The 26,225-nt window shown below is 43.2% G+C and overlaps 1 protein-coding gene across 1 annotated transcript in view; it reads right to left on the minus strand.

Moving 5' to 3' along the window:
- oca2 (oculocutaneous albinism II) overlaps positions 1-26,225 on the minus strand; it is a 539,836-nt gene that overhangs the window by 185,955 nt on the left and 327,656 nt on the right. Inside the window, exon 15 of the mRNA XM_060826999.1 lies at positions 8,152-8,284. Within this exon, the coding sequence (XP_060682982.1) occupies positions 8,152-8,284 (133 nt within the window). The remainder of the gene's footprint in view (positions 1-8,151; positions 8,285-26,225) is intronic.

A 26,225-nucleotide genomic window follows, 5' to 3' on the forward strand; every position in this document is an offset into this window, starting at 1 on the left:
TAAGCTGTGCCCTCTGGTCCTCAATCCTTTTCTGAACTGTTGCTCTGTCTAGATCCCTCAGGTGTTGTTTCTCACTGGGGCAGTGCACTGGAAATTAAACCCTGCCATTCCAGAGTCATCAACACCTTTAAAACATTTTAACAGCAGGCGGAGTTCACTAATTATAGTTTTAGGCACAGGTTGACAGAAAGCACAGACCAGATTTCCGTACTTAACAATAATGATTATTTATTAGAAATACACAGAGTCGATAGAGTGTGGCACAATCACAGCAGATCAGGCAACATCTGAGGAGCAGGAGACTCGATATTTTGGGCAGGACCCTTCACCCTGTGCTTTTTTTTATTACCTCACCCTATCTACTCAAACTCTCCAGCATCTGCAGTCCTCACTACCTCCTAGAAATAAATAGGTTCTAGCTTCAGACAAACAATTAAACATAATCAGCATTTAATTACTGTGTAAAACTCGAATCGTCTTATCAACACATATATACAAGTAGACAAACAGACGGAAAAATACGTAGGTGTTCAGAGTAGAAGAAAAGGCTGGGTAAGCAGTTCCATGGTCCCGGTCCATAGGATTTGCTGAGATGATTCTTTTTGTCGTCCAGGACACTGTTTCTCGGTCTTCCTTCTCCAGATGCTTTCACTCGATTTGCAGGAGGCACAGGGTAACTAGTTCATGTTTGTAAAGGTCTTTGGTATTATTTAAAGGTCACATAATAATAGCAACTGGTAAAGGGAAATAAACAGACTACCTTCAGGCCTGACTTGCTGCAGATCAAAAATAGTTCCTTCTCCTCCAGAAATTGGATGTTTTTTGCCAAAATATTCCCCCCCACCCCCACACTCCATCAAGCTATTCAGCTGCCTTGGAACCAAATACATAGTTACTGACAGGCAGAATGGCGTCATCATCAATAGTTGATCAATCATCCACAGACCAATCAGCTATTTGTTGCCAGCTAAAGAGTCATTCATACACACCCCGCAGTTCCAGTTCGTCTGCAAACCACTTCCACTCAAACATGCAGCTGTATAAACACTACTTACGAATCAGGTTACTTGCTTTCAAAGTGCAGCAATCCTTCGAGGAGAAAGTGAGGTCTGCAGATGCTGGAGATCAGAGCTGAAAATGTGTTGCTGGAAAAGCGCAGCAGGTCAGGCAGAATTTCCTGTTCCTTGGATGCTGCCTGACCTGCTGCGCTTTTCCAGCAACACATTTTCAGCTCTGCAGCAATCCTTCACCAACTTATCATTTTTAAAACAGTTCTTTTCCCATTTTAGTCCATAATCAAAAAATATAGAAAAATAAAAAGAAATATCGTTAAATTTTGAAAACACTTCTTTAATCTCCACTCAGCCTTATAATCTCCACGGGAAACAGCTGAACTTCTCTGACTAATCCTCCTAAGTGAAATGTCTCAGCCCATGCACCATTCTCGTAAATCTTTCCTGAACTTTCCCCAATGCATTAATATCCTTCATAAAGCATGGTGCCCAGGTCTGTACACAATACTCCAAAAGAGATCTAACCAGCATCCTCTATAGATTCAGCATACTAACCTCCCTCCTCTTGTACTGTCTGCACCTTTTAATGAAACATAAAATAATGTATTAATTACCAAGTCTGTCTGCCTGTCCAGACTGAAATAAAGATATATTTCTTATTCCTAGTACATGCTTGGATAAATCTCCTCTGCACCCGTCCAAGACCTTGAAAACACTTCAAGTAAGATGGAGTTATATTGTTGAATAGTTTTATTTTGTGATGTAAAATGTAGTTTGCAGGTTTTCCAATATTTGCAGTGTATATTTCAAAAACTTGTCACCATAGCAATGAAAGACTGAAAATTACTAATATGTACTGCTTTCAGAACCATCCAAGGGTACTGTGCAATATTCACACAATCAGATTAATTTGTTGCATGGTGATCAATGGATCCAAAGAATACGATTATTCTGTTTTCAAAGATTAGACTTGATTATTCAAAAATAATTGTAGAACTAGATGCCTCTCTATCTCTAGTCCTGTGTTTCCTTTGGAATAGTTTACTAAGATAATTGTAGAATTGAAAATTGAAAATCACAGAGGCAAAGTCGATCATGATGATTTCTTAAATACCACTTCAAGGATTCATGACATTTCACAAACAGCTCCAGTGCAGATAGGAAGATAACTTTGGATCAAATGAAGTGAAAATAAATTCATATTCTCACGGCAGACTTTTTGTTTGACCTTTAATTGAAAAGTCAATTGAAAAGTAATCACATTGATGCAAATGTCCAAGACAGTCCAGATGGAGGTGCATTTAAAATATAATTTATACCATCAGTTTTCAGAAGATCATTTTCAATCCTTGGGAAGTAGTTTGTAACCGAGCTGAAAATGTGTTGCTGGAAAAGCACAGCAGGTCAGGCAGCATCCAAGGAACAGGAAATTCGACGTTTCGGGCAAAAGCCCTTCATCAGGAATGAGGAAAGTGTGTCCAGCAGGCTAAGGTAAAAGGTAGGGAGGAGGGACTTGGGGGAGGGGCGATGGAGATGTGATAGGTGGAAGGAGGTCAAGGTGAGGGTGATAGGCCGGAGTGGGATGGGGGCGGAGAGGTCAGGAAGAAGATTGCAGGTTAGGAAGGCGGTGCTGAGTTCGAGGGATTCGACTGAGACAAGGTGGGGGGAGGGGAAATGAGGAAACTGGAGAAATCTGAGTTCATCCCTTGTGGTTGGAGGGTTCCCAGGCGGAAGATGAGGCGCTCTGCCTCCAACCGTCGTGTTGTTATTGTCTAGCGATGGAGGAGTCCAAGGACCTGCATGTCCTTGGTGGAGTGGGAGGGGGAGTTAAAGTGTTGAGCCATGGGGTGGTTGGGTTGGTTGGTGCGGGTGTCCCAGAGGTGTTCTCTGAAACGTTCCGCAAGTAGGCGGCCTGTCTCCCCAATATAGAGGAGGCCACATCGGGTGCAGTGGATGCAATAGATGATGTGTGTGAAGGTGCCGGTGAACTTGTGGCGGACATGGAAGGATCCCTTGGGGCCATGGAGAGAAGTAAGGGAGGAGGTGTGGGCACAAGTTTTGCATTTCTTGCGGTTGCAGGGGAAGGTGCCGGGAGTGGAGGTTGGGTTGGTGGGGGTTGTGGACCTGACGAGGGAGTCACAGAGGGAGTGGTCTTTTCGGAACGCTGATAGGGGAGGGGAGGGAAATATATCCCTGGTGGTGGGGTCCGTTTGGAGGTGGCGGAAATGACGGCGGATGATACGCTGTATATGGAGGTTGGTGGGGTGGTAGGTGAGAACCAATGGGGTTCTGTCCTGGTGGCGGTTGGAGGGGCAGGGCTCAAGGGCAGAGGAGCAGGAAGTGGAGGAGTCCTGGTGGCGGTTGGAGGGGCGAGGCTCAAGGGCAGAGGAGCGGGAAGTGGAGGAGGTCCTTGGACTCCTCCATTGCCAGACATAACAACACGACGGTTGGAGGAAGAGCACCTCATCTTCCACCTGGGAACCCTCCAACCACAAGGGATGAACTCAGATTTCTCCAGTTTCCTCATTTCCCCTCCCCCCACCTTGTCTCAGTGGAATCCCTCGAACTCAGCACCGCCTTCCTAACTTGCTATCTTCTTCCTGACCTCTCCGCCCCCACCTCACTCCGGCCTATCACCCTCACCTTGACCTCCTTCCACCTATCACATCTCCATTGCCCCTCCCCCAAGTCCCTCCTCCCTACCTTTTATCTTAGCCTGCTGGACACACTTTCCTCATTCCTGATGAAGGGCTTATGCCCGAAACGTCGAATTTCCTGTTCCTTGGATGCTGCCTGACCTGCTGCGCTTTTCCAGCAACACATTTTCAGCTCTGATCTCCAGCATCTGCAGACCTCACTTTGTCCAGGTAGTTTGTAACAGCAGCTGTCACAATGCTACTGAAGGCAAAATAACTAAAATCAAAAAGATTCAAGCCTGAGAAATCATTTCTCTCAGCCTGAAGAGCTGTTAAAATGCCCTCCAATTCCATTTGACCCCTATTTGATTACAAAGTTTAAGAGGTTTAGCACAAATAGTAGCACTGCTCCCTCTGATTCAGAAGGTTATGGCTTTCAGTCCCCACCCAACACCAGCCAGAGGCGTCAGAAATATTCCAAGTTAATAGTCAAATGCAATTGTAGCTCAATGCACCACATGGAATCCCCACAGTGTGGAAGCAGGGTATTCAGCCCATCAATTCCTGATCAAGGGCTTTTGCCCGAAACATCGATTTTCCTGCTCATCGGATGCTGCCTGACCTGCTGTGCCTTTCCAGCACCACTCTGATCTAAACTCTGTTCAGCCCATCAAGTCCACACCACCCAGACCCACCCCCTGTGCCCTATCCCTGTAACCCTGCATTTCCAATGGCTAACCCACTAAACCTACACATCCCTGAATGCTATGGGTAATTTAGCATGATCAATCCACCTGGCCTGCACATCTTTGCACTGTGGGTTGGAACCGGTGGAAACCCATGTAGACAGGAAGTGAACGAGCACACTCCACACAGACAGATGCTGAGATCAAATCCAGGTGCCTGGTGCTGTGAGGCAGCAGTGCTAGCCACTGTGCCACCTCACATTGATGAGAGGTGCTCTAACGTAAGATTGCCCTTCCACCAATGTCTGCAAAAACAATTAACTGTTGATTCACCCCAATGTAAAATGGTTGTTCTGTTTTATTTTCAATATAACAGCAGTGGTCTCACAGAAATACAGGAATATTTGAACAGGCTATTCAGGCTATTAAGCCATTTAATATAATCATGACTGATTGAAAACTCAATGCCTTTTATCCACACTATCCCCTGAACAATTGAGGGCATTAATACTCAAAAATATATCAACTTCTACTTTAAATATGCTCAAAACTGAGTTTCCATAGCCTTCCCAGGTACCGAATTCCAAAGATTCATCACCCCCTAAATAAACAGACATGTCCTTGTCTCGAGCCTTAGTGTCATCCCCCTTGTTTTTTTAAGTGTGACCCCTGATTCTCAACCAGTGGAAACAGCTTACCTGCACCTACCCATTCTATCCCTTGAAGCATTTTGTAAGGATTCAACAAAACCACTTCTCGTGCTAGAGTACTCTACAGAAAATGCACACACCATTGTCCAAAATTCTTCAGAGGACAGTCCCAGCATCCTGGGCACAAGGCCAGTGAAGCTTTGTTACTCTCCCTTCAAAGACAAGTGAGACAAGTGCAGTCTAACCAGGCTCCTACACAATTGTAGCAAGACTTCATTAATCCTGGACTCGATAATTCATGCAAATAACTGACTAAATACAAGGGTACATATTCTATCAATCCACACTCAAAGGGCAGAAATTCGAACTTTGTACTTTAGATGATAGGTCTGTCGTATTCATTAGACTGTACACTCATCAAGGTATTTATAGATGCAGAGTGAAAGATCATTTTTCACCTTGGATGCAATTTAGCTTTTGTCTAGACAATTTGAGAAAACTCTCTCATTAATGTACTGATGCAGCATGCTACCGGTCACACAGACATAAAGGACAAAATTAAGTTCCAGAAAGTGCTAGACATGATGAAACTGATGTTTTTTTCATCGTGAGTTCAATCAGAGTAACAGGATTGTTGCTATAGCAACATAGATGTTTAAAGAAGCCCATGAGTTACCATTAAGTTAATAACTAGGTCTTCTCTTGGAAACATACAATGTAGCACAGAAATCTATTTTTGAAGTATAACTACAGCCCTGAAAGCAACATTTAGCTTTTTAAATGATCTGAATGCATTAGCTGGCACTGGTACATTTTCTCATTTGTGCCTGTATTTAGAATGTGGCACTGTGTCCCCAATTAAATCGCTTGACAGCTCAGATTTACGTTATTACAATCTGTGATAGATGGTAGAAGTGAGAACAGACTTTAGCTGGTCTCATTAGTCTGGAGTTCAGGAGTCCTCAACAGAACGAAATGCAATTTGCAGGAGTCGAAACCTGTTGCCCTGCATTTCAGCATGCGGATATAAATAGGGTCCAGAACTATAATATAACTGCAGTTTTAGCTGCAATTTCAGCCCCACAGTGTGTGAGGATCTAAGTTTCTTTAATTTTTTTTCTAACAATACTTTCAAATTACAAACAAAAATAGAAAATCTACCTACTTTAATGTCTACCATTTGTTGCAAAAGGAAGGAGGTTAAGCTTCAGTTATACCTATTATATCGGCGAGACTACTTCTGGAGTACTAGGTATTGGTCTCCTCATTGAAGGACGCATGCAAGTGGTTGGGAGCACTTCTGATAAGGTTCACTGGACTAACACCTGGAATGGGTAGGTTGCCTTATGAGCAATGTTGTCACTAAGCTGCATGGCTATGTAGCTGCTTCAAGGATCCATGAGCACAGATTCACTTCCTGTTTCTCAAGCTACTGCCACATGGAGACCTTGAAAGTCTGCACAGTCGTTAGAGAAATTAGAAGACAACCTAACTTATGAGGGAAGGATGGAGAGGCTGGACTTGATCTCCCCAAAGTTCAGACGAGTATGAAGCAGTATGATTGAAACATAAAAGGGGTTGTGACAAGCTGATGTGGAAAGGATGCTTCTTCTTGTGAAAGAATTTTGAGCTTTAAAGATAAGGGGATGCCCACTTTAGATTAAATTGAGAAGAGATTTTATCCCACTGACAGTTGTAACAAGAGATTTGAACTTACACAAAGATGATGAAGTTAAAAATCACACAATACAAGGTTATAGTCCAACAGGTTTATTTGGAAACACTAACTTTTGGAGCGCTCCGGAAGCTAATGTTTCCAAATAAACCTGTTGGACTATAACCTGGTGATGTGTGATTTTTAACTTTGCACACCCCAGTCCAACACCAGCTCCTCCAAATCATAAAGATCATGAAGCAGGTATTCTTTATTCCACAGGCATCGGGTCATTACAGACATAAAGGAAAATGAAGGTCAAACAAGAAACTATTTATAATATCCCCATAGAATAAAAGGGTCTCTTTTTTTTCCAGAGATGGTCAAATCGATGGCTCCAGCTGTCCTTCGTTGCTGTCACCACCTACTGATGATGCCAGCACAACTACTCGAGCTCCCTTGCTCAGCATCCTCTCTCACTATTACTACCTGTTCCTGGAGATTCTTTTACAGACTTCCCTGCTGGGGATTGGTCGTCCCGGTAATAACACACAGCAACTGCTTATTGATCACTTTTTGGTTTAATTGCTCCGTGATGACTAGAACGTTCGAGCCTGCATTAGTTGGCAGCATTTGTACCACCAATCTGGGCAAATGTTCACAGTGAGAGCAATGTCCAGTACTTGCTCAGGAAGACCTTCTCAGCCTCTTAACCTGGGTCAGGGGAAATGTGAAGAGTCTGGTCCACCACACTGATCCTCGACAGCCCCATATTTACTTCAAAGCCCCCACACACTGTATCCAAAAGTTCCCTCCACCTTCAAGCATCTGGGCCATTATCTCAAACCAAGGCAGTCAATAACTTCTGGATTAACGACAGGTGGGAGGTGACACCAGGCAGGAGGAAAGTTTCAACTGAACTATATCAAACTCTTTAAATAAATGGTGCACTATACCCATTCTTTAGGCTAGCTTGTGGCAAGCTGCTAGATGATGATTAGATTCTACAGTCTTACATCCTAACTATACTTAGAGCCATCTTTCTCAGTTAGAAACTCAGAGCAAGCGAACATAAGAACTAGGAGCAGGAGTAGGCCGTCCAGCCCTCTGAGCCTGCTCCACCATTCAATAAGATCATGGCTGATCTTTTCATGGACTCAGCTCCACTTACCCACCTTTTCACCATATCCCTTAATTTTTTTACTTTTCAGAAAAGCATCTTTTTTTGAAAAGAATGTTTAAAAGCAATTACTGAAGTAGCATCAACTACTTCCCTGGGCAAGGAATTCCATAGATTAACAACCCTCTGGGTGAAGAAGTTCCTTCTCAGTTCAGTTGTGAACCTGCTCCCTCTCAGCTTGGGGCCATGTCCTCTTGTCCTAGTCTCACCTTCCAGTGGAAACATCCTATCTATTTCTATTTTATCTTCATAATTTTATACGTTTCTATAGAGAAAGGAAAAAAAGGAAGAGAAGAAACAGAAATTGCACAGAGGATCTTAAAGTGACTCACCCACAATCTCGCTTGGCTCCTTGTTGTACAGCTTTTTGTTCCAGTAAAGCAGTCTCAGGAAGGGAAATGACACGAGGAGGACCAAGACAATTCCGACAAACATGTGACCAGTGAATGCAGCAAAATCCAGGCCCTGTGTGAGACAGAGGCACAAGAGGAATAAAACATAGCCAGTGGGGGGGAGGGGGGTGGTCAAGACATGCCTGGAACCTTCATTGTCGCATCTCGCTCCAAACAAAACAACTTCTTGTATACAGATTGTACCTTTAGTATGGAACAATGTGCTCTGTTTGCTGCAAAAATGGACAAAAGCGATGAAATCCAGAGGTGAGGTGAAGGTGTCTGCCCTTAACATCAAGGCATAATTTTACCGAGGGTGGCGTCAAGGAGTCAGAGTATTCATTGATATCAGGGAGGTCCCAGAGGACTGGAAACTCACAAATCTAACTCCCCTGTTTGAGAAGGGAGGAAGACAAAACATGGGAAATGACAGGCCGATTAGCCTGACCTCAGTCATTGGTAAGATTTTGGAGTCCATTGTGAAGTATGAGATTTCTGAATACTAGCAAGTGTATGGTAAAATAAGGCAAAGACAGAATGGTTACATCAAAGGGAGGTCATGTCTGAAAAATCAGTTGGAATTCTTTGAGAAGGTAATGAGCAGCTTGGACTTAGGAGAGCCAATGGATATTATCTACTTACTTCCAGAAGCCTTTTGACAAGGTTCTGCACAGGAGGCTGCTGAGTATGGTAAGGGCCCACAGTGTCAGAGGCAAGGTACGATTATGGATAGATGCCTGGCTGTCTGGCAGAAAGCAGGGATAAAAGGGTCCTTCTCAGGATGGCAGCCAGTGACTAGTGGTGTTCCTCTCAAGGCTCAGTGTTGGGACCACACTTTTCATTTTATACATTAATGATCTAAATGAAGGAACTGAGGGAATTTTGGCTAAGTTTGTAGATGATACTAAGGTAGGTGGAGGGACAGGTAGCATTGAGAAGGCAGGGAGTCTGCAGAAGGATTTGGACAGGTTAGGAGAGTTGCCAAAGAAGTGGCAGATGGAATAGCACATGGGAAAATGTGAGGGCAAGCACTTCGGTAGGAAAAATAGAGGTATAGACTATTTTCTAAATGGGGAGAACATTCAGAAATCTGAAGTACAAAGAGAACCAGGAGTCCTAGTCCAGGATTCTCTCAGAGTAAACTCATAGGTTGAGTCAGTAGTTAGGAAGAAAAATACAATGTATTTTGAAAGAACTAGAACAAAAAGCTGGGATGTACTGCCGAGACTTTATAAGGCTCTAGTCAGACCACATGTAGAGTATTGTGATCAATGTTGAATCCCATATCTCAAGGAGGATGTATTGGCCCTGGAGCAGGTCCAGAGGAGGTTTACGAGAATGATCCCAGGAATGAAAGGCTTAACAGTTGAAGAACATTTGAGGACTCTGGGTCTACTTGTGATGGAGGTTAGAAGGACGAGGGGGAATCTAACTGAAATTTACACAATACTGAACGGCCTGGACAGAGTGGATGTTGGGAAGATGTTTCCATTACCAGGAGAAACGAGGACCTGAGGGCACAGCTTTAAAGTAAAGGGAAGACCCTTTAGAATGATGATGAGGTGAAATTTCTTCAGCCAGAGAATGGTTAATCTATGGAATTCATTGCCACAGAAGGCTGTGATGGCCAGGCCATTGGATATATTTATCATAGGTTCTTGATTGTCATGGGGATCAATGGTTACAGAGAGAAAGCAGGAGAATGAGGTTGAGAAACCTCAGCCATGGTTGATGATGGAGCAGACTCACTGGGCTGAACGGCCATATTTCTGCTCCTGTGCCTTATGGTCTGAAACTGAAATCAATGAGAATTGGTGAAAAGTTCTCTGCTGGTTGGAGTCACACCTGTCACAAAGGACGATGGTTATGGTTACTGGGGGTCAGCCATCCCAGCTCCAGGACCTCACTGCCGGGGTTCCCCAGGGTGGTGTCCTTGGTGCAATCATTTTCAGGTGTGTCATTAATGACTTTGCCTCTGTCATGACGGTCAGACATGGGAATAGTCGTTGATGATTTCACAATGTTTGCACCATTCACCACTCCTCAGGTACTGAAAAAGCCATGTCCAAATGTAGCAAGACTTGGACTGTCTCCAGACTTGGCTGATAAGTGGCACATAACTTGCCACACAGGTGCCAATAGAACACTTGTGAAGTGCAGTCATGGCTATAATGCAGGAAAAAAATCATTCAGTGGCCTCTTTGGTAGTTGTTTATCATAAATTAATATTTGTCATTCATATTTACAGTAACTCTCAAACTGTTCTCTATTTCCAATGACCATCTCCAACAAGAGAGAACTGAAGCATCACATCCTGATGTTCAATGATATCATCATCACTGAATCCTCCACTATCAACATCTTGGGGGTTACCATTGACCAGAAACCAAACGACTAGTCATATAAATATTGCAGGCACAAAAGCAGTTTGGAGACTAGTAATTCTGTGCACCTCCAATCTCTCTGAAGCCAGTCCACTATGTACTAGTCAGGAATGGGATGGAATAATCTCCAAATGCCTGGAAGGAGCAGCTCCATCAAAACTTAAAACATGACACCTTTCAGCACAACTTGGCCTACTTGATTGCCACTCCATCCACTACCTTCATCGTACACTCCCTTCACCACTATTGCAGAGTAGCAGCAATGCGTAGCACCTGACAAGAAACACCACAGCAACTCACCAAGGCACCCTCGACAGCATCTCCCAAACCCGCAACCTCCACCACGTAGAAAGTCAAGGCCAGCAGATACATGGAAAACACTACTATTCACAAGTTCCCCTCTAAGCCATTCACCATCATGACTTGAAAATATATCAATTTCCTTTTGAAATCCTAGAAATCGATTCTGAACAGCACCATGTATCTGCTGCACTGTCAGTGCCCTTAAACGACAAGGACTGGAGTGTTTTAAGAAGACAGCCACCAGCACTTTGACCAGGAATATTATGGAAAGCCATAAAGTGCTGGTGTAGCCATATCCCATGAATGATTTTTGAAAAATTATCTGGAATATAACGATGCCAGAGTAAGGGAGGGGTTGCCAGTGAGGGCTTTAAAGGAACAGAGTAATCTGAAGGAGAGGGAGTAAGGAGTTTGAAGTCTAAAAGAATTATTGTAAATACGAATGACAAATACCAAAATATGAATGGCAGATGCAAAAGAGGTCATTGACTGAATTAGATTACTTACAGTGTGGAAACAGGACTTTCGGTCCAACAGGTCCACACCGAACCCTCCAAAGAGCAACCCACCCAGACCCATTCCCCTATACTTACCCCTTCACCTAACACTACCTGAATTAGCATGTACAATTCACCGAACCTGCGCATTTTTGGATTTTGGGAGGAAACCGGAGCACCCAGAGGAAACCCATGCAGACACAGGGAGAATGTGCAAACTCCACACAGACATTTGCCTGAGGTGGGAATTGAACCCAGGTCTCTGGCGCCATGAGGCAGCAGTGCTAACCACTGTGCCACCGTGCTGCTCCAATTATTCAAATCTTTTGTAAATTACAGCCTTGACTACACTTCAAAAGCATTCTATTGGCTATAAAACGCTTTGGGATGTCACAGCATCTTTAAAGGCATTATATACAGTATATACAAGTCTTTCCTTCTACCTTGTTTTAGAGCACGCTAATAATTTTATCTTGTATGCAGTGGCCTGAGACACTGCTTCAAATTAACAAAGTGCTGAAGCTGCTTAGGTGCTATGTTTGTTTTCAGCTGTAATTTAGATTATGTCAGACTGTCATTTAAAACTTCAAAACCTCAAGCTAATTAAGAAGCCTACAATCTGAAATTGCTTGTCATTGACAGTTATAGGTCAATTAACCAAAGGTTTGATTTTAAAATCTAGTACGTACATGGACTGACATGGTTTCAGAAAGGAAACATTTCAAATGAGCACAGTAAATAACTGACTACAGATAGACTCGTAGTTCATGAAACCAACAAAAAACATGAACAAGTTTGAGCTGAGATTTAGTTAAAGATCACACAACACCAGGTTACAGCCCAACAGAATCAGACGGGGTTGAGGGGCCTGTCTCATTCGATGGGGAGGGGTATTGTTGGAAAATAAATATTGTGTATTTATTTATATATTTGCATCATCAGAACGGAGACGAGGGAGACAGAGGAAGTCACAGAATGGGATAGTTTCCTTTTCGAGTGGGATGTGATGATATTAATCAGGGTTGCTTGCAATATTTTCCTTTCCAATGTCACAAAGGTTAGCACTGCTGCCTCACAGCACCAGAACCTGGGCGACTGTCTATGTGGAGTTTGCACATTCTCCCTGTGTCTGCATGGGTTTCCTCCGGGTGCTCTGGTTTCCTCCCACAGTCCGAAAATGTGCAGGTTAGGTGAATTGGCCATGCTAAATTGAACATAGTGTTAGGTGAAGGGGTAAAAGTAGGGGAATGGGTCTGCGTGGGTCCCTATTCGGAGGGTCGGTGTGGGCTTGTTGGGCCGAAGGGCCTGTTTCCACACTAAGTAATTTAATCTAATCTAAAGATGTATTTGGAAGCATTAGCTTTCAGAGCGGCGCTCCTTCATTAGGTGATTCATCAGGACAACCACCTGATAAAGGAACGGCGCTCCGAAAGCTAGTGCTTCTAAATAAACCTGTCGGACTATAACCTGGTGTTGTGTGATCTTTAACTTTGTACACCCCAGTCCAACACCGACACCTCCAAATCATGAGCTGAGATTTGTATCTTTAATGAAAGAGCCTGAAAGAAGTCAGCCAGACCAGAATCTCCTGCTTGAAGAAACATTGTCTGCAATTATCCTGTTTGGAGGCAATTAACAGGAGAACACAAATCAGCTATATATTTCAAGCTGCTGCTTGTGGTAGAGCTGGAGATGAATTTGTGATCGGAACAAATGAAGACAGGTCCCGCTCAGCACCAAGGTGTGAAAAGAGTCCAGTGATGAAGCTGATTGAAAATATCTGATAACAGAACATCAAACACTGAAACTGTTGCAGATAAAAGGTTTAAAAACATCACAGAAATCCTGCAATTTAAAGGACACCCTAAAGACTTTAAGTTGTATGTTATTATATCTCCACTTTCTACTAGATCCTATCCCTTATATTTAGTGTGTCTGTATGTTTGATGTTACATCGTTATTGCAGTGGGACTAGATTAAATTAGGATACCTGGTCAGCATGGATGAGTGAGACCAAAGGCTCCATTTCCATGCTGTACATCTCTATGACTCTAATTGTTTTTCTTGAGGTCAACAAATAATAAAATTGCTCTTTGTTTCAGGGACGAAAACCTTGAAATTGGATCATCATCGTTTCTGTTGAATTAGTTAACTACATTTTAATTGAAGTGAGGTTCAGCTGCATGTTAAAAAAGCCCTTTGAGTAATGTGACCAATGGTGAGAAATGTGGGACAATGCAGTGAGAACATAATGAGATTCTCAATGTCATGAAAGAAATCTTGTGGTTCCAATGGCTAGATGACAATTTCAGCTGTAAGTGGCGAGTGCTTTGCATGCATGAACATTTTATTGGTAGCTAACCTTTAAGCACATTGTTGCTTTGTTTAGAAATTACAGGCTCATAGGATCTCAGTCTTTTCGGGCAGGCAGAGAGCCAGGAAGGACGTCATAGTTGTCAGTGCTGAACAATCAATAAGATAGACATGTTGCTGGACAGAACCTAACTAAATCAATGTCAGACCCACAGAACCCAGCAGCAGCTGACGTGACCAACACTCTGCATCTTCTTCAATCGAATGGCCATCTCTGAAAGTCATTAGTTGAGAGAAGCAGGGAGCTATTGTCAATCAAGGGTGCCATCTGCACTCAGTCCAGGGGACTGGCCATTCGACTCGACCTGATTTTCCATGGCAGCCACCTTCTAGGAGGCAGAGCCAGCACTGCACCGATAACATTGGTGGCCTCCTCGAACCGTCACTCCAGATAACCAAATCACTCCTGCTGCAGTTCCTCCTGGGACTGTCACTGTATTTACACAAACCTATAAATAGCCAGTACCACTGGTCTCCAACAGCCCCCTGAGTGCCAATGACCTGTGGCCTCTCTCCCTCATGCCGGTGATATGTTCCTGAGTCTAATCTAGATTAAGCGCCCATCCAGATGAAAGTCTCTGAGCTGGGGGCATGTGCAGGGGTAAACCATGCCAATGTCTCCTCTGGGGAATCTGGTGCTTCTTCCTTAGAGGGAAGAGGGTCAGCTGACTTGAGGGACTGACCTCTCTAGAGGATGTGCAGGTGCCACTGGTGTCTGCAAAAGGCACAAGAGAGGGATTAGCTCCACAATACGAGTAGGAGATTACACACATTTCAAATGCACAGTGGTGGTAATGGGAGAACTGCACACGGCGATGAATCTTATATTGATGGAGGTCTGGGCATCCCGAGCTGAACAGGCTCAAGCCGCTGCCATGAGGTCTTCAATTGGAGCAGATGATTATCAGCCAAATCCACCGCCTGCTTTTTCCCTCTCTGACCAATTCACAGATATAGGGAGGGACTGAGTGAGATGAAATTGGCTGGAAGAGCTGAGGTAGTGGAAAAGAGGGGAAGTGTTCTGAGTGATAGAGTGTGAGAGAGGGACAGAGAGAGAGGAAAACACGAGCGGGGAGAGGGTGCACGGAGGAAGACAAAGAAGTGCAAAGGGGAATGTGGATTAAAAATCTGTGGGAGTGAGTAAGAGCCGTTATGTGCAGGTGCTGCATACAGTGGGGAGGATAGTATAACACGAGCCTTGCTGGGAGGTGTGTGCAGTGACAGCATTAGAATGACTGAGGTAGCAAAGAGAAGAAGACAGCATTCACTCTAGTGGAATCCAGGAGGGCACTAATCTTCTTGCAGCATGCGGTATGTGTTTTCCAGAACATGGGCACCGTACTGACGTTTGTGACTCTCTCTCTCTCTCCAGGCTGGCAGCATCTAGCACAATCCTGAGGGAAGAGGACAGTTCTCCTTTCCACCACCCTCTCCACCGGGATTTCCTGGTCCCTGTTGGTGAAGTGGGCTGCCAACCTCCTTCCTGACAACTTCCTTCCCTCACTGGATTCAGCAGCAGACTTGGATTGGTGGTTCCTGGCTTGCAGAATCTGAGGTGCTGAGCAGCTGAGGTATAAAATATGGCACCCACTAAATCTGCACTTGCAGCTCCCATCAGCAGTGCTCAATTCCAATTCCGCAAACACACTATTCAATAGGAAAGTCAACGTGGAGGCCAGTTGTACATATAATGAGGAGAGCAGCATGAGAAAGGTCACTAGGGCTCACAGCATGAACCCCCTCCTCACCCCAGGACTGATACTTAGCCAAAATATGAGGCAACTTAGCGATTTGTTGTGGATGTTGAAAAGAGGGGAGCTAATTCACCCCACCCCATGTGGTCACAACAATAGACATTAATCAAGCTGACTTAGCAGTTACAATTTCAGTGTGAGTCACCAGCCATCTATAAAAGAGGGAAGACGCCACCACAGAGAGAATGGAAGGCCTAAGAAAACCAAGGATTTGGTGATTTGAGGAGTAAGTGTGAATTTCAGAATCTAGTGCAGTGTAAGAAGGCTGTTTATACCATTTTTACAATATTCTGGTTGGTGTTTAATGTTCAAGTGCACTTATGAGGTGAGGAGGTAGGTATTGCTGAGGGAAAATTTAAGATGGTACACCTCCAAATGGCAGCAGTAGTTTAACCAGTATTAGGGAGATATAAACATGGCCTTCAATTTATAACTGACTTGATCCAAGGCCAAGTGCAGGACAGTGTGACAGTGAATGAGGCAGGTAAAGGGATTCAGGCAGAGCTCCTTGATCCTTCATCAATTGGTCAAAAAGTAAAGGGTGGCTATTCTATTCCTCAACGAGAGAATATAAATAAGACAGAAGAGTATTGTTTAATGATCACCAGAAATCGTCAAAAGCTTTATGACCATGAAGTACTTTTGAAGTTATCAAATATCTGCAGTCAATTTATATACAGTAAACTTCCATAAACAGCAATGTGATGTTGATTGGATAATTTGTTTTATAATAATGCATTGAGAAGTAAATACTGATAAGAATACAAGAGATAATTATCCTACTGTTCTTCAAATTATTGTCACTGGATCCTTTACATGCAACCAAACAGAATGGTGGAACCTCAGTTTGACATCTCACCTGGAAGAGAGCACCTCGAGATCTGTGTACTCACGCCCTGAGGCCTAACCTAGACCCTTATGACACTGAGGCAGAAGTGGGTACTACAGTTGCTGGAGATTAGAATCAAGATTCCAGTGGTTCTGAAAAGCACAGCAGGTCAGGTAACATCCGAGGAGCTGGAAAATCGATGTTTCGGGCAAAATCCTTTCCTAATGACATTGAGGTAACTGCTAGGTCTCAACTCCCATACAAAGAAAAACAAAAAGATTTTGCAGTAAAGGACTTATGTTCTTGTGGAATTATTATGCTTGCAGCCTCAATAAAATTAATAAGAAATGTTGCCATTAGCACTATTCAATTAAATGGGAGGATCAGGGGTGTGAGGGGCGTTTTTGATGGCGACCCTGTCCTAAGTGGCATTCCAGACAGCTAGTTATTCATCTGACTCTGCAACACAAAGCTAGTTGGTACCCCTTATTATAACTCCTGTTCATTTATAAATGGAAAGCAAGTGGCCTTGTAGGACCTCTTACTAAAATCAGAAGGAGGTAACCACTGACAAAACCCTGATATTTTGGGATAGATTTTCAAAAGGAAACAGCAAATTTGTGGCATCACATTCCAGAGACAAAGGAAGGCTCTTTCAGTCGTGTTAGCCAACTGAAAAGGGGATGTAAGGTCTTGAGCCTTTTATACAGAAACGTGCATATCTCAGGACACCTACAAGCATTTCACAGTCAATTAAATAACTGTTGCATTATGGAAAACACAGCAGGGAATTTGTACACAGCCAGTTACCACAGTCAGCAATCTAATTACATCTAGATAATTTGAGGTGATATTGGCCAAGGAATAAATATTGGCCAGGAATAAATATTGGCCAGGACAATTTTAGGAAACTTTGAAGATGTTCTTGAAGACTGAGGAGTCCAGAATCAGGGGTCACCAAAGGATATGGGATTGGCCATTTAGGACTGAGATAAGGAAAAATTTATTCTCCTAGACAAGGAAGAGCCTGTGGAATTCTCTGCCACAGAAAGTGGTTGAGGACAAAATGTTGAAGGTTTCCAAGAAGGAGCTGGACATAGTTTTCAGGATTAAAGGGATCAAAGGGCATGAGGCGAAAGCCGGAACAGGGGACTGAGTTGGATGATCAGCCACGATCATACTGAATGGTGGAACAGGCTTGAAGGGCCGAATGGCCTACTCTACTTCCAAATGTCTTTGTTTCTGTGATTTGCAATAACCAAAGTGCAGGGCGGTCAAAACTTTAGGCCAGAATTTTCTCATAACAGCTAAGACCCCAATACAGGCCTTGAAAGCCTGAGAGGTTCCAGCCTTGGCCAACTGCACGCCACCCAACTGCATTGAATGCAGGCCAGACAAGCAGCCATACGGACCAGCAGCTCATGTATCTCAGCAACACCATCATGGTGGAAGCTCCTTCAGGTAAGTTGGGGGGGGAGGTAACAGAACATAACAGGGCCCATCATACATCACTTGAAAGAGGCACTGGCTGCTTGAAGAGATGCTTGATCTGCTGGTTAAGTAGTGCAATCGGCCTTCAGTTAGGAAGATCATCCTCCAACCTCTGTGTCTTTGGTAAAATGTCATAGAGTCATAGAGATGTACAGCATGGAAACAGACCCTTCAGTCCAACCTGTCCATGCAGACCAGATATCCCAGTCCAATCTAGTCCCACCTGCCAGCATCCAGCCCATATCCCTTCAAAGCCTTCCTATTCATTTACCCATCCAGATGCCTCTTAAATGTTGCAATTGTACCAGCCTCCACCACTTCCTCTGGCAGCTTATGCCATTCACATACCATCCTCTGTATGAAATTGTTGTCCCTTAGGTCTCTTTTATATCTTTCCCCTCTCACCCTAAACCTATGCCCTCTAGTTCTGGACTCCCTGACCCCAGGGAAAAGACTGTGTCTATTTATCCTATCCATGCCCCTCAAAATTTTGTAAATCTCTAGAAGGTCACCCCTCAGCTTCCGACGCTCCAAGGAAAATAGCCCTAGCCTGTCGAGCCTCTCCCTGTAGCTCAAATCCTCAAATCCTTGTAAATCTTTCTGAACCCTTTCAAGTTTCACAACGTCTTTCCGATAGGAAGGAGACCAAAATTGCATGCAATATTCCAACAGTGGCCTAACCAATGTCCTGTACAGCCGCAACATGACTTCCCAACTCCTGTACTCAATACTCTGACCAATAAAGGAAAGCATACCAAATGCCTTCTTCACTATCCTATCTACCTGCAACTCCACTTTCAAGGAGCTATGAACCTGCACTCCAAGGTCTCTTTGTTCAGCAACACTCCCTAGGACCTTACCATTAAGTGTATAAGTCCTGCTAAGATTCGCTTTCCCAAAATGCAGCACCTCGTATTTATCTGAATTAAACTCCATCTGCCACTTCTTAGCCCAGTGGCCCATCTGATAAAGATCCTGTTGTAATCTGAGGTAACATTCTTTGCTTTCCACTACACCTCCAATTTTGTGTCATCTGCAAACTTACTAACTGTACTTCTTGTGTTCGCATCCAAATTATTTATGTAAATGATAAAAAGTAAAGGACCCAGCTCCGATCCTTGTGGCACTCAACTGGCCACAGGTGTCCAGTCTGAAAAACAATCCTCCACCACCACCCTCTGTCTTCTACCTTTGAGACAGTTGTGTCTACATGGCTAGTTCTCCCCGTATTCCATGAGATCTAACCTTGCTAACTAGTCTCCCATGGGGAACCTTGTCGAACGCCCTAATGAAGTCCATTCATATCACATCTACCGCTCTGCCCTCATCAATCTCCTTTGTTACTTCTTCAAAAAACTCATTCAAGTTTGTGAGACATGATTTCCCACGCACAAAGCCATGTTGACTATCCCTAATCAATCCTTGCCTTTCCAAATACATGTACATCCTGTCCTTCAGGATTCCCTCCAACAACCTGCCCACCTTCTTCAATTCTCCCCTATTTTAGTGGGCTCTGTACCATTGCCTCCCAAAGCATTTCCAGTGGGTTGGAAAATCCAGCCCATCAAGCTGCCCTTGTGAAAGAAAAGCCTTTCCAATGAGGATTTAAATGAAACTAACACTGTCCAGTTCAGAGTAACTACTCAGAGATTTATCTCTTTACAATGTGTTCGCATCACAAACAAGGTTTACTTGAGGTTCAAAGATATTAGCATCTTAAACGTCTACTCATGAAATGAAATGATCAGCAAGCACTGCAATCTTTTAGCATAAGCTTATCATCTCAACAAAAGCTTTCATTAATGAATATTTAATTCTGTCATATATTTTTCAATGGATAACCTGTTTCCGTGCCAGACATCTCTATGACTCTACGATGTCTCACTATACAAGATGAGAGACCCCTTTTAAACAAAACAAACCACTAAGATAGGTAAAATATTAATCTGAATGCTTTTGCTTTCTACAGAAGGCTGTGTCAGAGAGATGCCTCTGGAGTACAATCCTGAATTCATGTAGCAGTGAAACCCATTAATATGTTGCTTATACATCACTACTCATTGTGGATACACAAAATGTAACTGTTTTTCTGTTCTGACATCAGAATATGGGCAACACTGGCTGAGCCAGCACTTAGCATCTATCTCTAATTGTCCGTAAACTGAGTAACTTGCCAGACCATAACAGAGGGCAGTTAAAATCCAGCCACATTGCTGTGAGTCTGGAGTCACATGCAGGCCAGACCAGGTAAGGATGGCAGATTTCCTTCACTGAAGGACATTAGTGACCCAGATAGTTTTCTTTTTCAACAATTGCTGCCGATTGTAACAATGTTCACTGTCCTGGAGAAGGGTTACACCTGAAACGTTGACTTCTCCACCTGCTGATGCTGCCGTGTTTGCTGTGTTCTTCCAGTCTCCTGCCTGTCTACAATGGATTCCAGCATCTGCAGTTTTTTTTTTGTCTCTATCCATGTTCACTGTGGCTGAGATTGGTTTCTATTTCCAGATTAATGAAGTGAATGTAATTTCCACCCGCCACTGGATTGGGGTTAAGTCATGATGACAATGGACAATAGCCAAGGTGCAATACATGTCCAGTGGATGAATATTCAAGAATAATCTAATTGGACTGTTTAAGATATTTAAAGGATTTCATAGACTAGGTTTCATTGTTACAGAACTAGCTAAGTGCTTTCACAGAAATCTTATTTTCGATCCACATCCTCTGACTTTTGCTAAGAGGTTTTCTGATACAGGATCCTTCAGAACTTTTGTTGTGCAGCACAGAAGATCTGTGCAGAAGCTATGTTTTTTTAATGCACTAACTTCTGTATTCCAGCAAATAAAGCTAAATGACCCAAAGCTTCTTTGAAAAACTTTGGAGGAAAGGTGAAATGTGTAATTTAAGAGTATCAATGGATAGGCTGGATGACTTGAGTAAGGGGCTGAGTTGGGATTAAGGAGTAATGGGGAGAATGGAGTTGAGAGACTTATCAGCCTTGATTGAATGGTTGAGGAGAGACTCAATGGGCTGAATGGCCTAATTTCTGCTTCTATATCTTATGGTCGTTTGTGTGGCTGGGTCGTAGGCTGGCAAGGTGACAGGGTAGTAGGTAGAGGAGATGGGTAAATGAATGAGGTGAGGGGGTGAGTGAAGAGTGTGGGTGAATGAGCTGGGTAAGCGAGTGAGATGGCAGGTTGGTGATGTGATAGGTAAGTGAGATGGATAGGTTTCATCAGTTGGAACGGGCAGATGGGATAGGTTGTGTCTGTGGTTAGTCAGCTTGGGTAAAGATGGGTCAGGGAACTTGCTGTTCAGGGGAGTAGTTGATTTCAGACCCAATAGTTAAACTGGATTTCCTCCTGTCTGATATTTCCTGGGTACAATCCAAGTAAGGAAGTCAGAATTGCCTGCTAATGTTGAGTCTAATTCAGAATCATAGAATGCCCACAGTGTGGAAGCAGGTCATTTGGCCCATCAAGTCCACACCAACCCTCAGAAGAGCATCCCACCCAGATACAAATCCCCCTGCCACATCCCTACAACCCTGCATTTCCCAAGGTTAATCCACTTAGTATGTATATCCCTGGACACTATGGCCAATTTAGCATGGCTAATCCACGTAACCTGCACATCTTTGGACTGGGACATCTGATGCGGATTTTTTTTCTATAGGGTCCAAGGGAGCAAGGAAATGCCCATCAGAAGTTAAAACTTCCTGGGCAATTCCTATGGACTCCTTGTGTTGGGACTTCAAGAGGTCTTGTAGAACCTTTGGAGACTGGAAGATATGGGCTGTTTTGTTTGGTATTGGAGACCAGAACAAGGAAGCACACCTTTTGAACTTAAACTAGGCTATTCAGGGATGATCTCCTGGAGCAGAGGATCATACAAGTCTGGAACTCTCTCCCCACTGCCCCCAAACACCTCCGCACCCCGTCCCTCCCCACCTTCCAAAAAAAAATTAATTTTGAGGATAAGTCAACTGAAACATTTTGAATCTGATGTTAATAAGTTTTATTTTATTCGAAAAGGTCACTAAGGGTTATGGAATCAAGGTGAGCAGATGCAGATCAGCTTTGGCCCAAACTACAAAAACAGAGGTCAAAGGTAAACACATGACTTCGCAGAGTATCTGGTATTTAAGAAAAATGCTAAATCCTTAACATAATTTTCATTAACTTCCAAGTATTGAATGTTGAGAAGCAAATCTCAAATGACTTTTTCTTAGATAAATTAAAACATGGATTCTCAATTTTTTTTTCTCTTTCTGACACTCAGTCACAAACTTCAGTGTTGCAGAGATAGATATTCACCAAGCCTAAATACAGTGCTCAAGCAAATGTGGAGTCCTTCAAATGTGGCTATTAATTCATGTCCTCGATTCAGTATTAAACAGCTGAGGGTACCTTCTGGACTATTTGCCCAAAGCTCTCTGATCCCTCCCACCTAGTGCTGATGGCCTACCCATCCAGGAACCAATAACCTCTCAGAATCACAAAACTGTAACGATGACAGAGAAAGCCATTCAGCCCATTGTGGTTTCACCAGCTCTGGGTATTTTGACCCAGTGCCACTTTCCTAGCTTTTTCTCAAAACCCTGCACATTGTTTCCATTTTAGTAATCATTTAACACCATTCATGAATGCTTCCATGAAGTTGCCCTCTTTTTTCAAAACACATGTTTGCTTCCTTTGCAAAACATTTTGAATCCTTACTATCTAGTTCTTAATTAAGGAAATGTTTCTCTCCCACTGACTCTGTCCAGACCACTCATGATTTGAAAACCTCTATCAGATCCCTCACAGTTTTGTCCTCTCCAAAGGAAACAGTCCCAACTTCTGCAATCTACCCTCATAACGGAAGTTTCTTATCCCTGGGACCATTTACGTAAATCTTTTGTGTACTTTCTCCTAAAACACAATACTTAAAATTTTGCTGAAGTCCACCCGGTGTCTTATGTAAGTTCAGCATCGTCTCTCTGCTCTTGAACAATATGCCCTATTTATGAAACCTGTTGGTTTTATCATTCCTTTCAGGCCTTTGCCCGAAACGTCGATTTTCCTGCTCCTCGGATGCTGCATGACCTGCTGTGCTTTTCCAGCACCACACTTTTGAGTTATTAACAGATCTCTCTTTCTGTCGTCACAATTAATGGGCATGCATATATGTATATAGGTCTCTCTATTTTAGAATAATACCCTTTATCTCATCCTGTCTCTCCATGTTCTTTGTACCAACATGTACACTGCTCCACACTAAACTTTACCTTCCATCTGTCCACCCACCCATTCTACCCACCTGCCCATGTCTGTTTGAAGCTCTGCACTGTCTTCCTCTCAGTTTACAATGCTCCTAAGTGTTCTATCATCGCAAACTATGCAATTCTCCCTGCACACCAAGATCTAAATCATAGAACAGGAAAAGCAACAGTCTCAATGCCTGGGAATTCCATAACAAGCCTTCCTCCAGGTTGAAAAAAATATCCACTAACCATTACTCTCTGCTTTCTATGCCTTGGCCAACTTGTGACAATACTATGGCTATTTTGCCCTTGTTTTTTCTTGAAGAGAGGTTTTAAAACAGACATAACAAGCAGTCTACAGTCACCGGAGTACACAGCTTATGAGGCCTTGAGGTTTTGTTTTTAAAAGTTGGAACAATAGAAGCAGACTGAGTGGGTGTGGTCAACCTCCCACAGGATTTTTAGTTTGAACTTTCAGCAATTGCTCTTGTGGTCTTGAAGAAGTGGAAGCTATTTTTTTCCCTCTCTCAGCTACAGCTAAAAGCTATGAGTTGTCTGTGAGACCATCTGTTTTTTTCTGAATTTACCATTTGCCACGGGTGTGTTTATGGGATATTATTATATTGGAACAGTTAATTAGTAATTAGATTAGATTAGATTACTTACAGTGTGGAAACAGGCCTTTCGGCCCAACAAGTCCACACCGACCCACCGAAGCACAACCCACCCATACTCCTACATTTACTCCTTACCTAACACTAGGGGCAATTTAGCATGGCCAATTCACCTGACCAGCACATCTTTAGACTGTGGGAGGAAACTGGAGCACCCGGAGGAAACCCACACAGACACTGGAGAACGTGCAAACTCCACACTGTCAGTCGCCTCCACACAGTCAGTCGCCTGAGGCGGGAATTGAACCCAGGTCTCTGGCGCTGTGAGGCAGCAGTGCTAACCACTGTGCCACCGTGCCGCCCACTAATAGTTACTGTTTCTATGATTCTGTTAACTTTTTCAATCCCTTCTTTTTTTTGGTGTATTTTTAACGATAGTGGATGAATAAAGTGTGTTTAACTTTGAATCCAGCAGTTTGACCAATTGAATTGCATCTGGAATGCAACATCTTACAATTACCTTTTAAATAAGAAAAAGTTGCGGTCTGGACTATCTTCAGAATATTTTGTGGGGGTTTGATCGGGTCCATAACAAATTTTGTAAGCACATTGCTACTGTCCCTTTTATTCCATGAACTATCACATTCCTCCCAAGTCTGACATGCGACACCTTATCAAATTCCTTTTAGAAATCCATATACACCAAATCAACTGCATTTCCCTCATTCACCCTCCTCAATCTCCTCATTACTCCCTTAAAAATAAATCCAGCAACTTGATTGGACATAATTTTCCCCCAATAAATCCATGCTGTCTCTTCTGAATTTATCATACTTTCCCATATGCTACTAAGTAATTGTTTCTAGACATTTCTCCACCACTAAAATTAAACTGACACGTTGGAGTTTCCTCCTCATCCTTATGCCAAATCAAAGTGACTGACTGTGGGAATGGCTTTGAGAAACCAGACTGCTGGCCAATTCTGTGTGCTCTGATTATATTTATTTTGCATAATTCTATGCACCAAAGTTCATCATTGTAAAATTGGAAGTGCAGTTTTGGACTCACTCATATGTGACTATGAACGCTGGGCCACAGATGTAACATTACCTCCCTGCAGAGCTGTGATTCTCGATGCATTTCACTGTGGAGATATGTTGCTATCACGCCAGGTGCTTCTCCATAAGGAAGGAGAAGACAGCAGCCAATAAATAATTCAGTTCTCTGCAGTTTCGAGAGTGCACAGCTTAAGAACAGCAGAGGCTCTAAAGTATGACTACTCTTATCTTAAGAGATGAGCAAACAGAAAAGAATTGAGAGTGCATCAAATCCTACAACAATGTATGTTATTTATGTTGTTGTCAGTAATGTTACAGAAATATATGATTAAGGTCCCTCAAGCCTGTACTGCCATTCAGTAAGATCATGGCTAATCTAAACCAAATCTCAAACTCCACTTTCCTGCCTACTCATGATACCCTTTGACTCGCTTGTTAGCCAAGAATCTGCCTTTCAAGTACTGAATGACTCTGACTCCAGTGTGCTTTGAAGAAAAGTGTTAAGAGGAAAATGTGCATATGAACCAGAATTATAATAAAACTAGAAAATGCTAGTGAAACTTAGCAGGTTTGCTGGTATCTGGGGAGAGAGAAACAGGGGTAATATATTGAGTCCAATGACTGGTGTATGTAACTGAGATCTAAGCTCACTATCATGCACTGTTACGCGTATACTCTCAACTGCTTTCTCCATCGGCACCAGCCCACGCTATCTCAAAGCCATCCTGGTCCTCAGTTCCACTTCTTTTTCATTTCGGTCAATGCTTTAACAAGAATCATTTTTCTCTTCCTTTCAGGTGTCAAAGATTGCAAGCTGCATAAGCGCACTGGTACAAACTTCCCATTGGATATTTATTCCCTCTAACTCCATCACAACTTCTAACCCACCTCTTCTTATAAAAATAGAAAAGAACGTTCTGGAGAGGAACCTTTGAACATTAACACCAATTCTCTCTCTTTCTCTCCACAGATGCTGCCAGATCTACTGAGTTTCTCCAGCATCTTCTGATTTTATTTCAGATCTCCAACAATGGGAGCACGCAGAAATGTCCCAATTAGCTTAAAATGAATAATACATAAAACACTGGATTAGCAATAATCTTCTACCTGGCTGTATCAACATGGGGTAGTAGAAAGTGTGGAAACAGGCCCTTCGGCCCAACAAGTCCACACCGACCCTCCAAAGAGCAACCCATCCAGACCCATTCCCCTACACCTAACACTACAGGCAATTTAGTTTTTACCTAATTCACCTAACCTGCACATTTTTGGACTGTGAGAGGAAACGGGAGCACCCAGAGGAATCCCACGCAGACACGGGGAGAATGTGCAAACTCCACACATACAGTTGCCCGAGGCAGGAATTGAATTCCAGGTCTCTGGCGCTGAGAGGCAGCAGTGCTAACCACTGTGCCACCGTGCCACCCCACAAAAAGAAAGAGTAGCTTTCATATCCCCTGGAT

The sequence above is a fragment of the Hemiscyllium ocellatum genome, chromosome 6 (assembly GCF_020745735.1).
Source record: "Hemiscyllium ocellatum isolate sHemOce1 chromosome 6, sHemOce1.pat.X.cur, whole genome shotgun sequence".
NCBI classification, from domain to species: Eukaryota; Metazoa; Chordata; class Chondrichthyes; order Orectolobiformes; family Hemiscylliidae; genus Hemiscyllium; species Hemiscyllium ocellatum.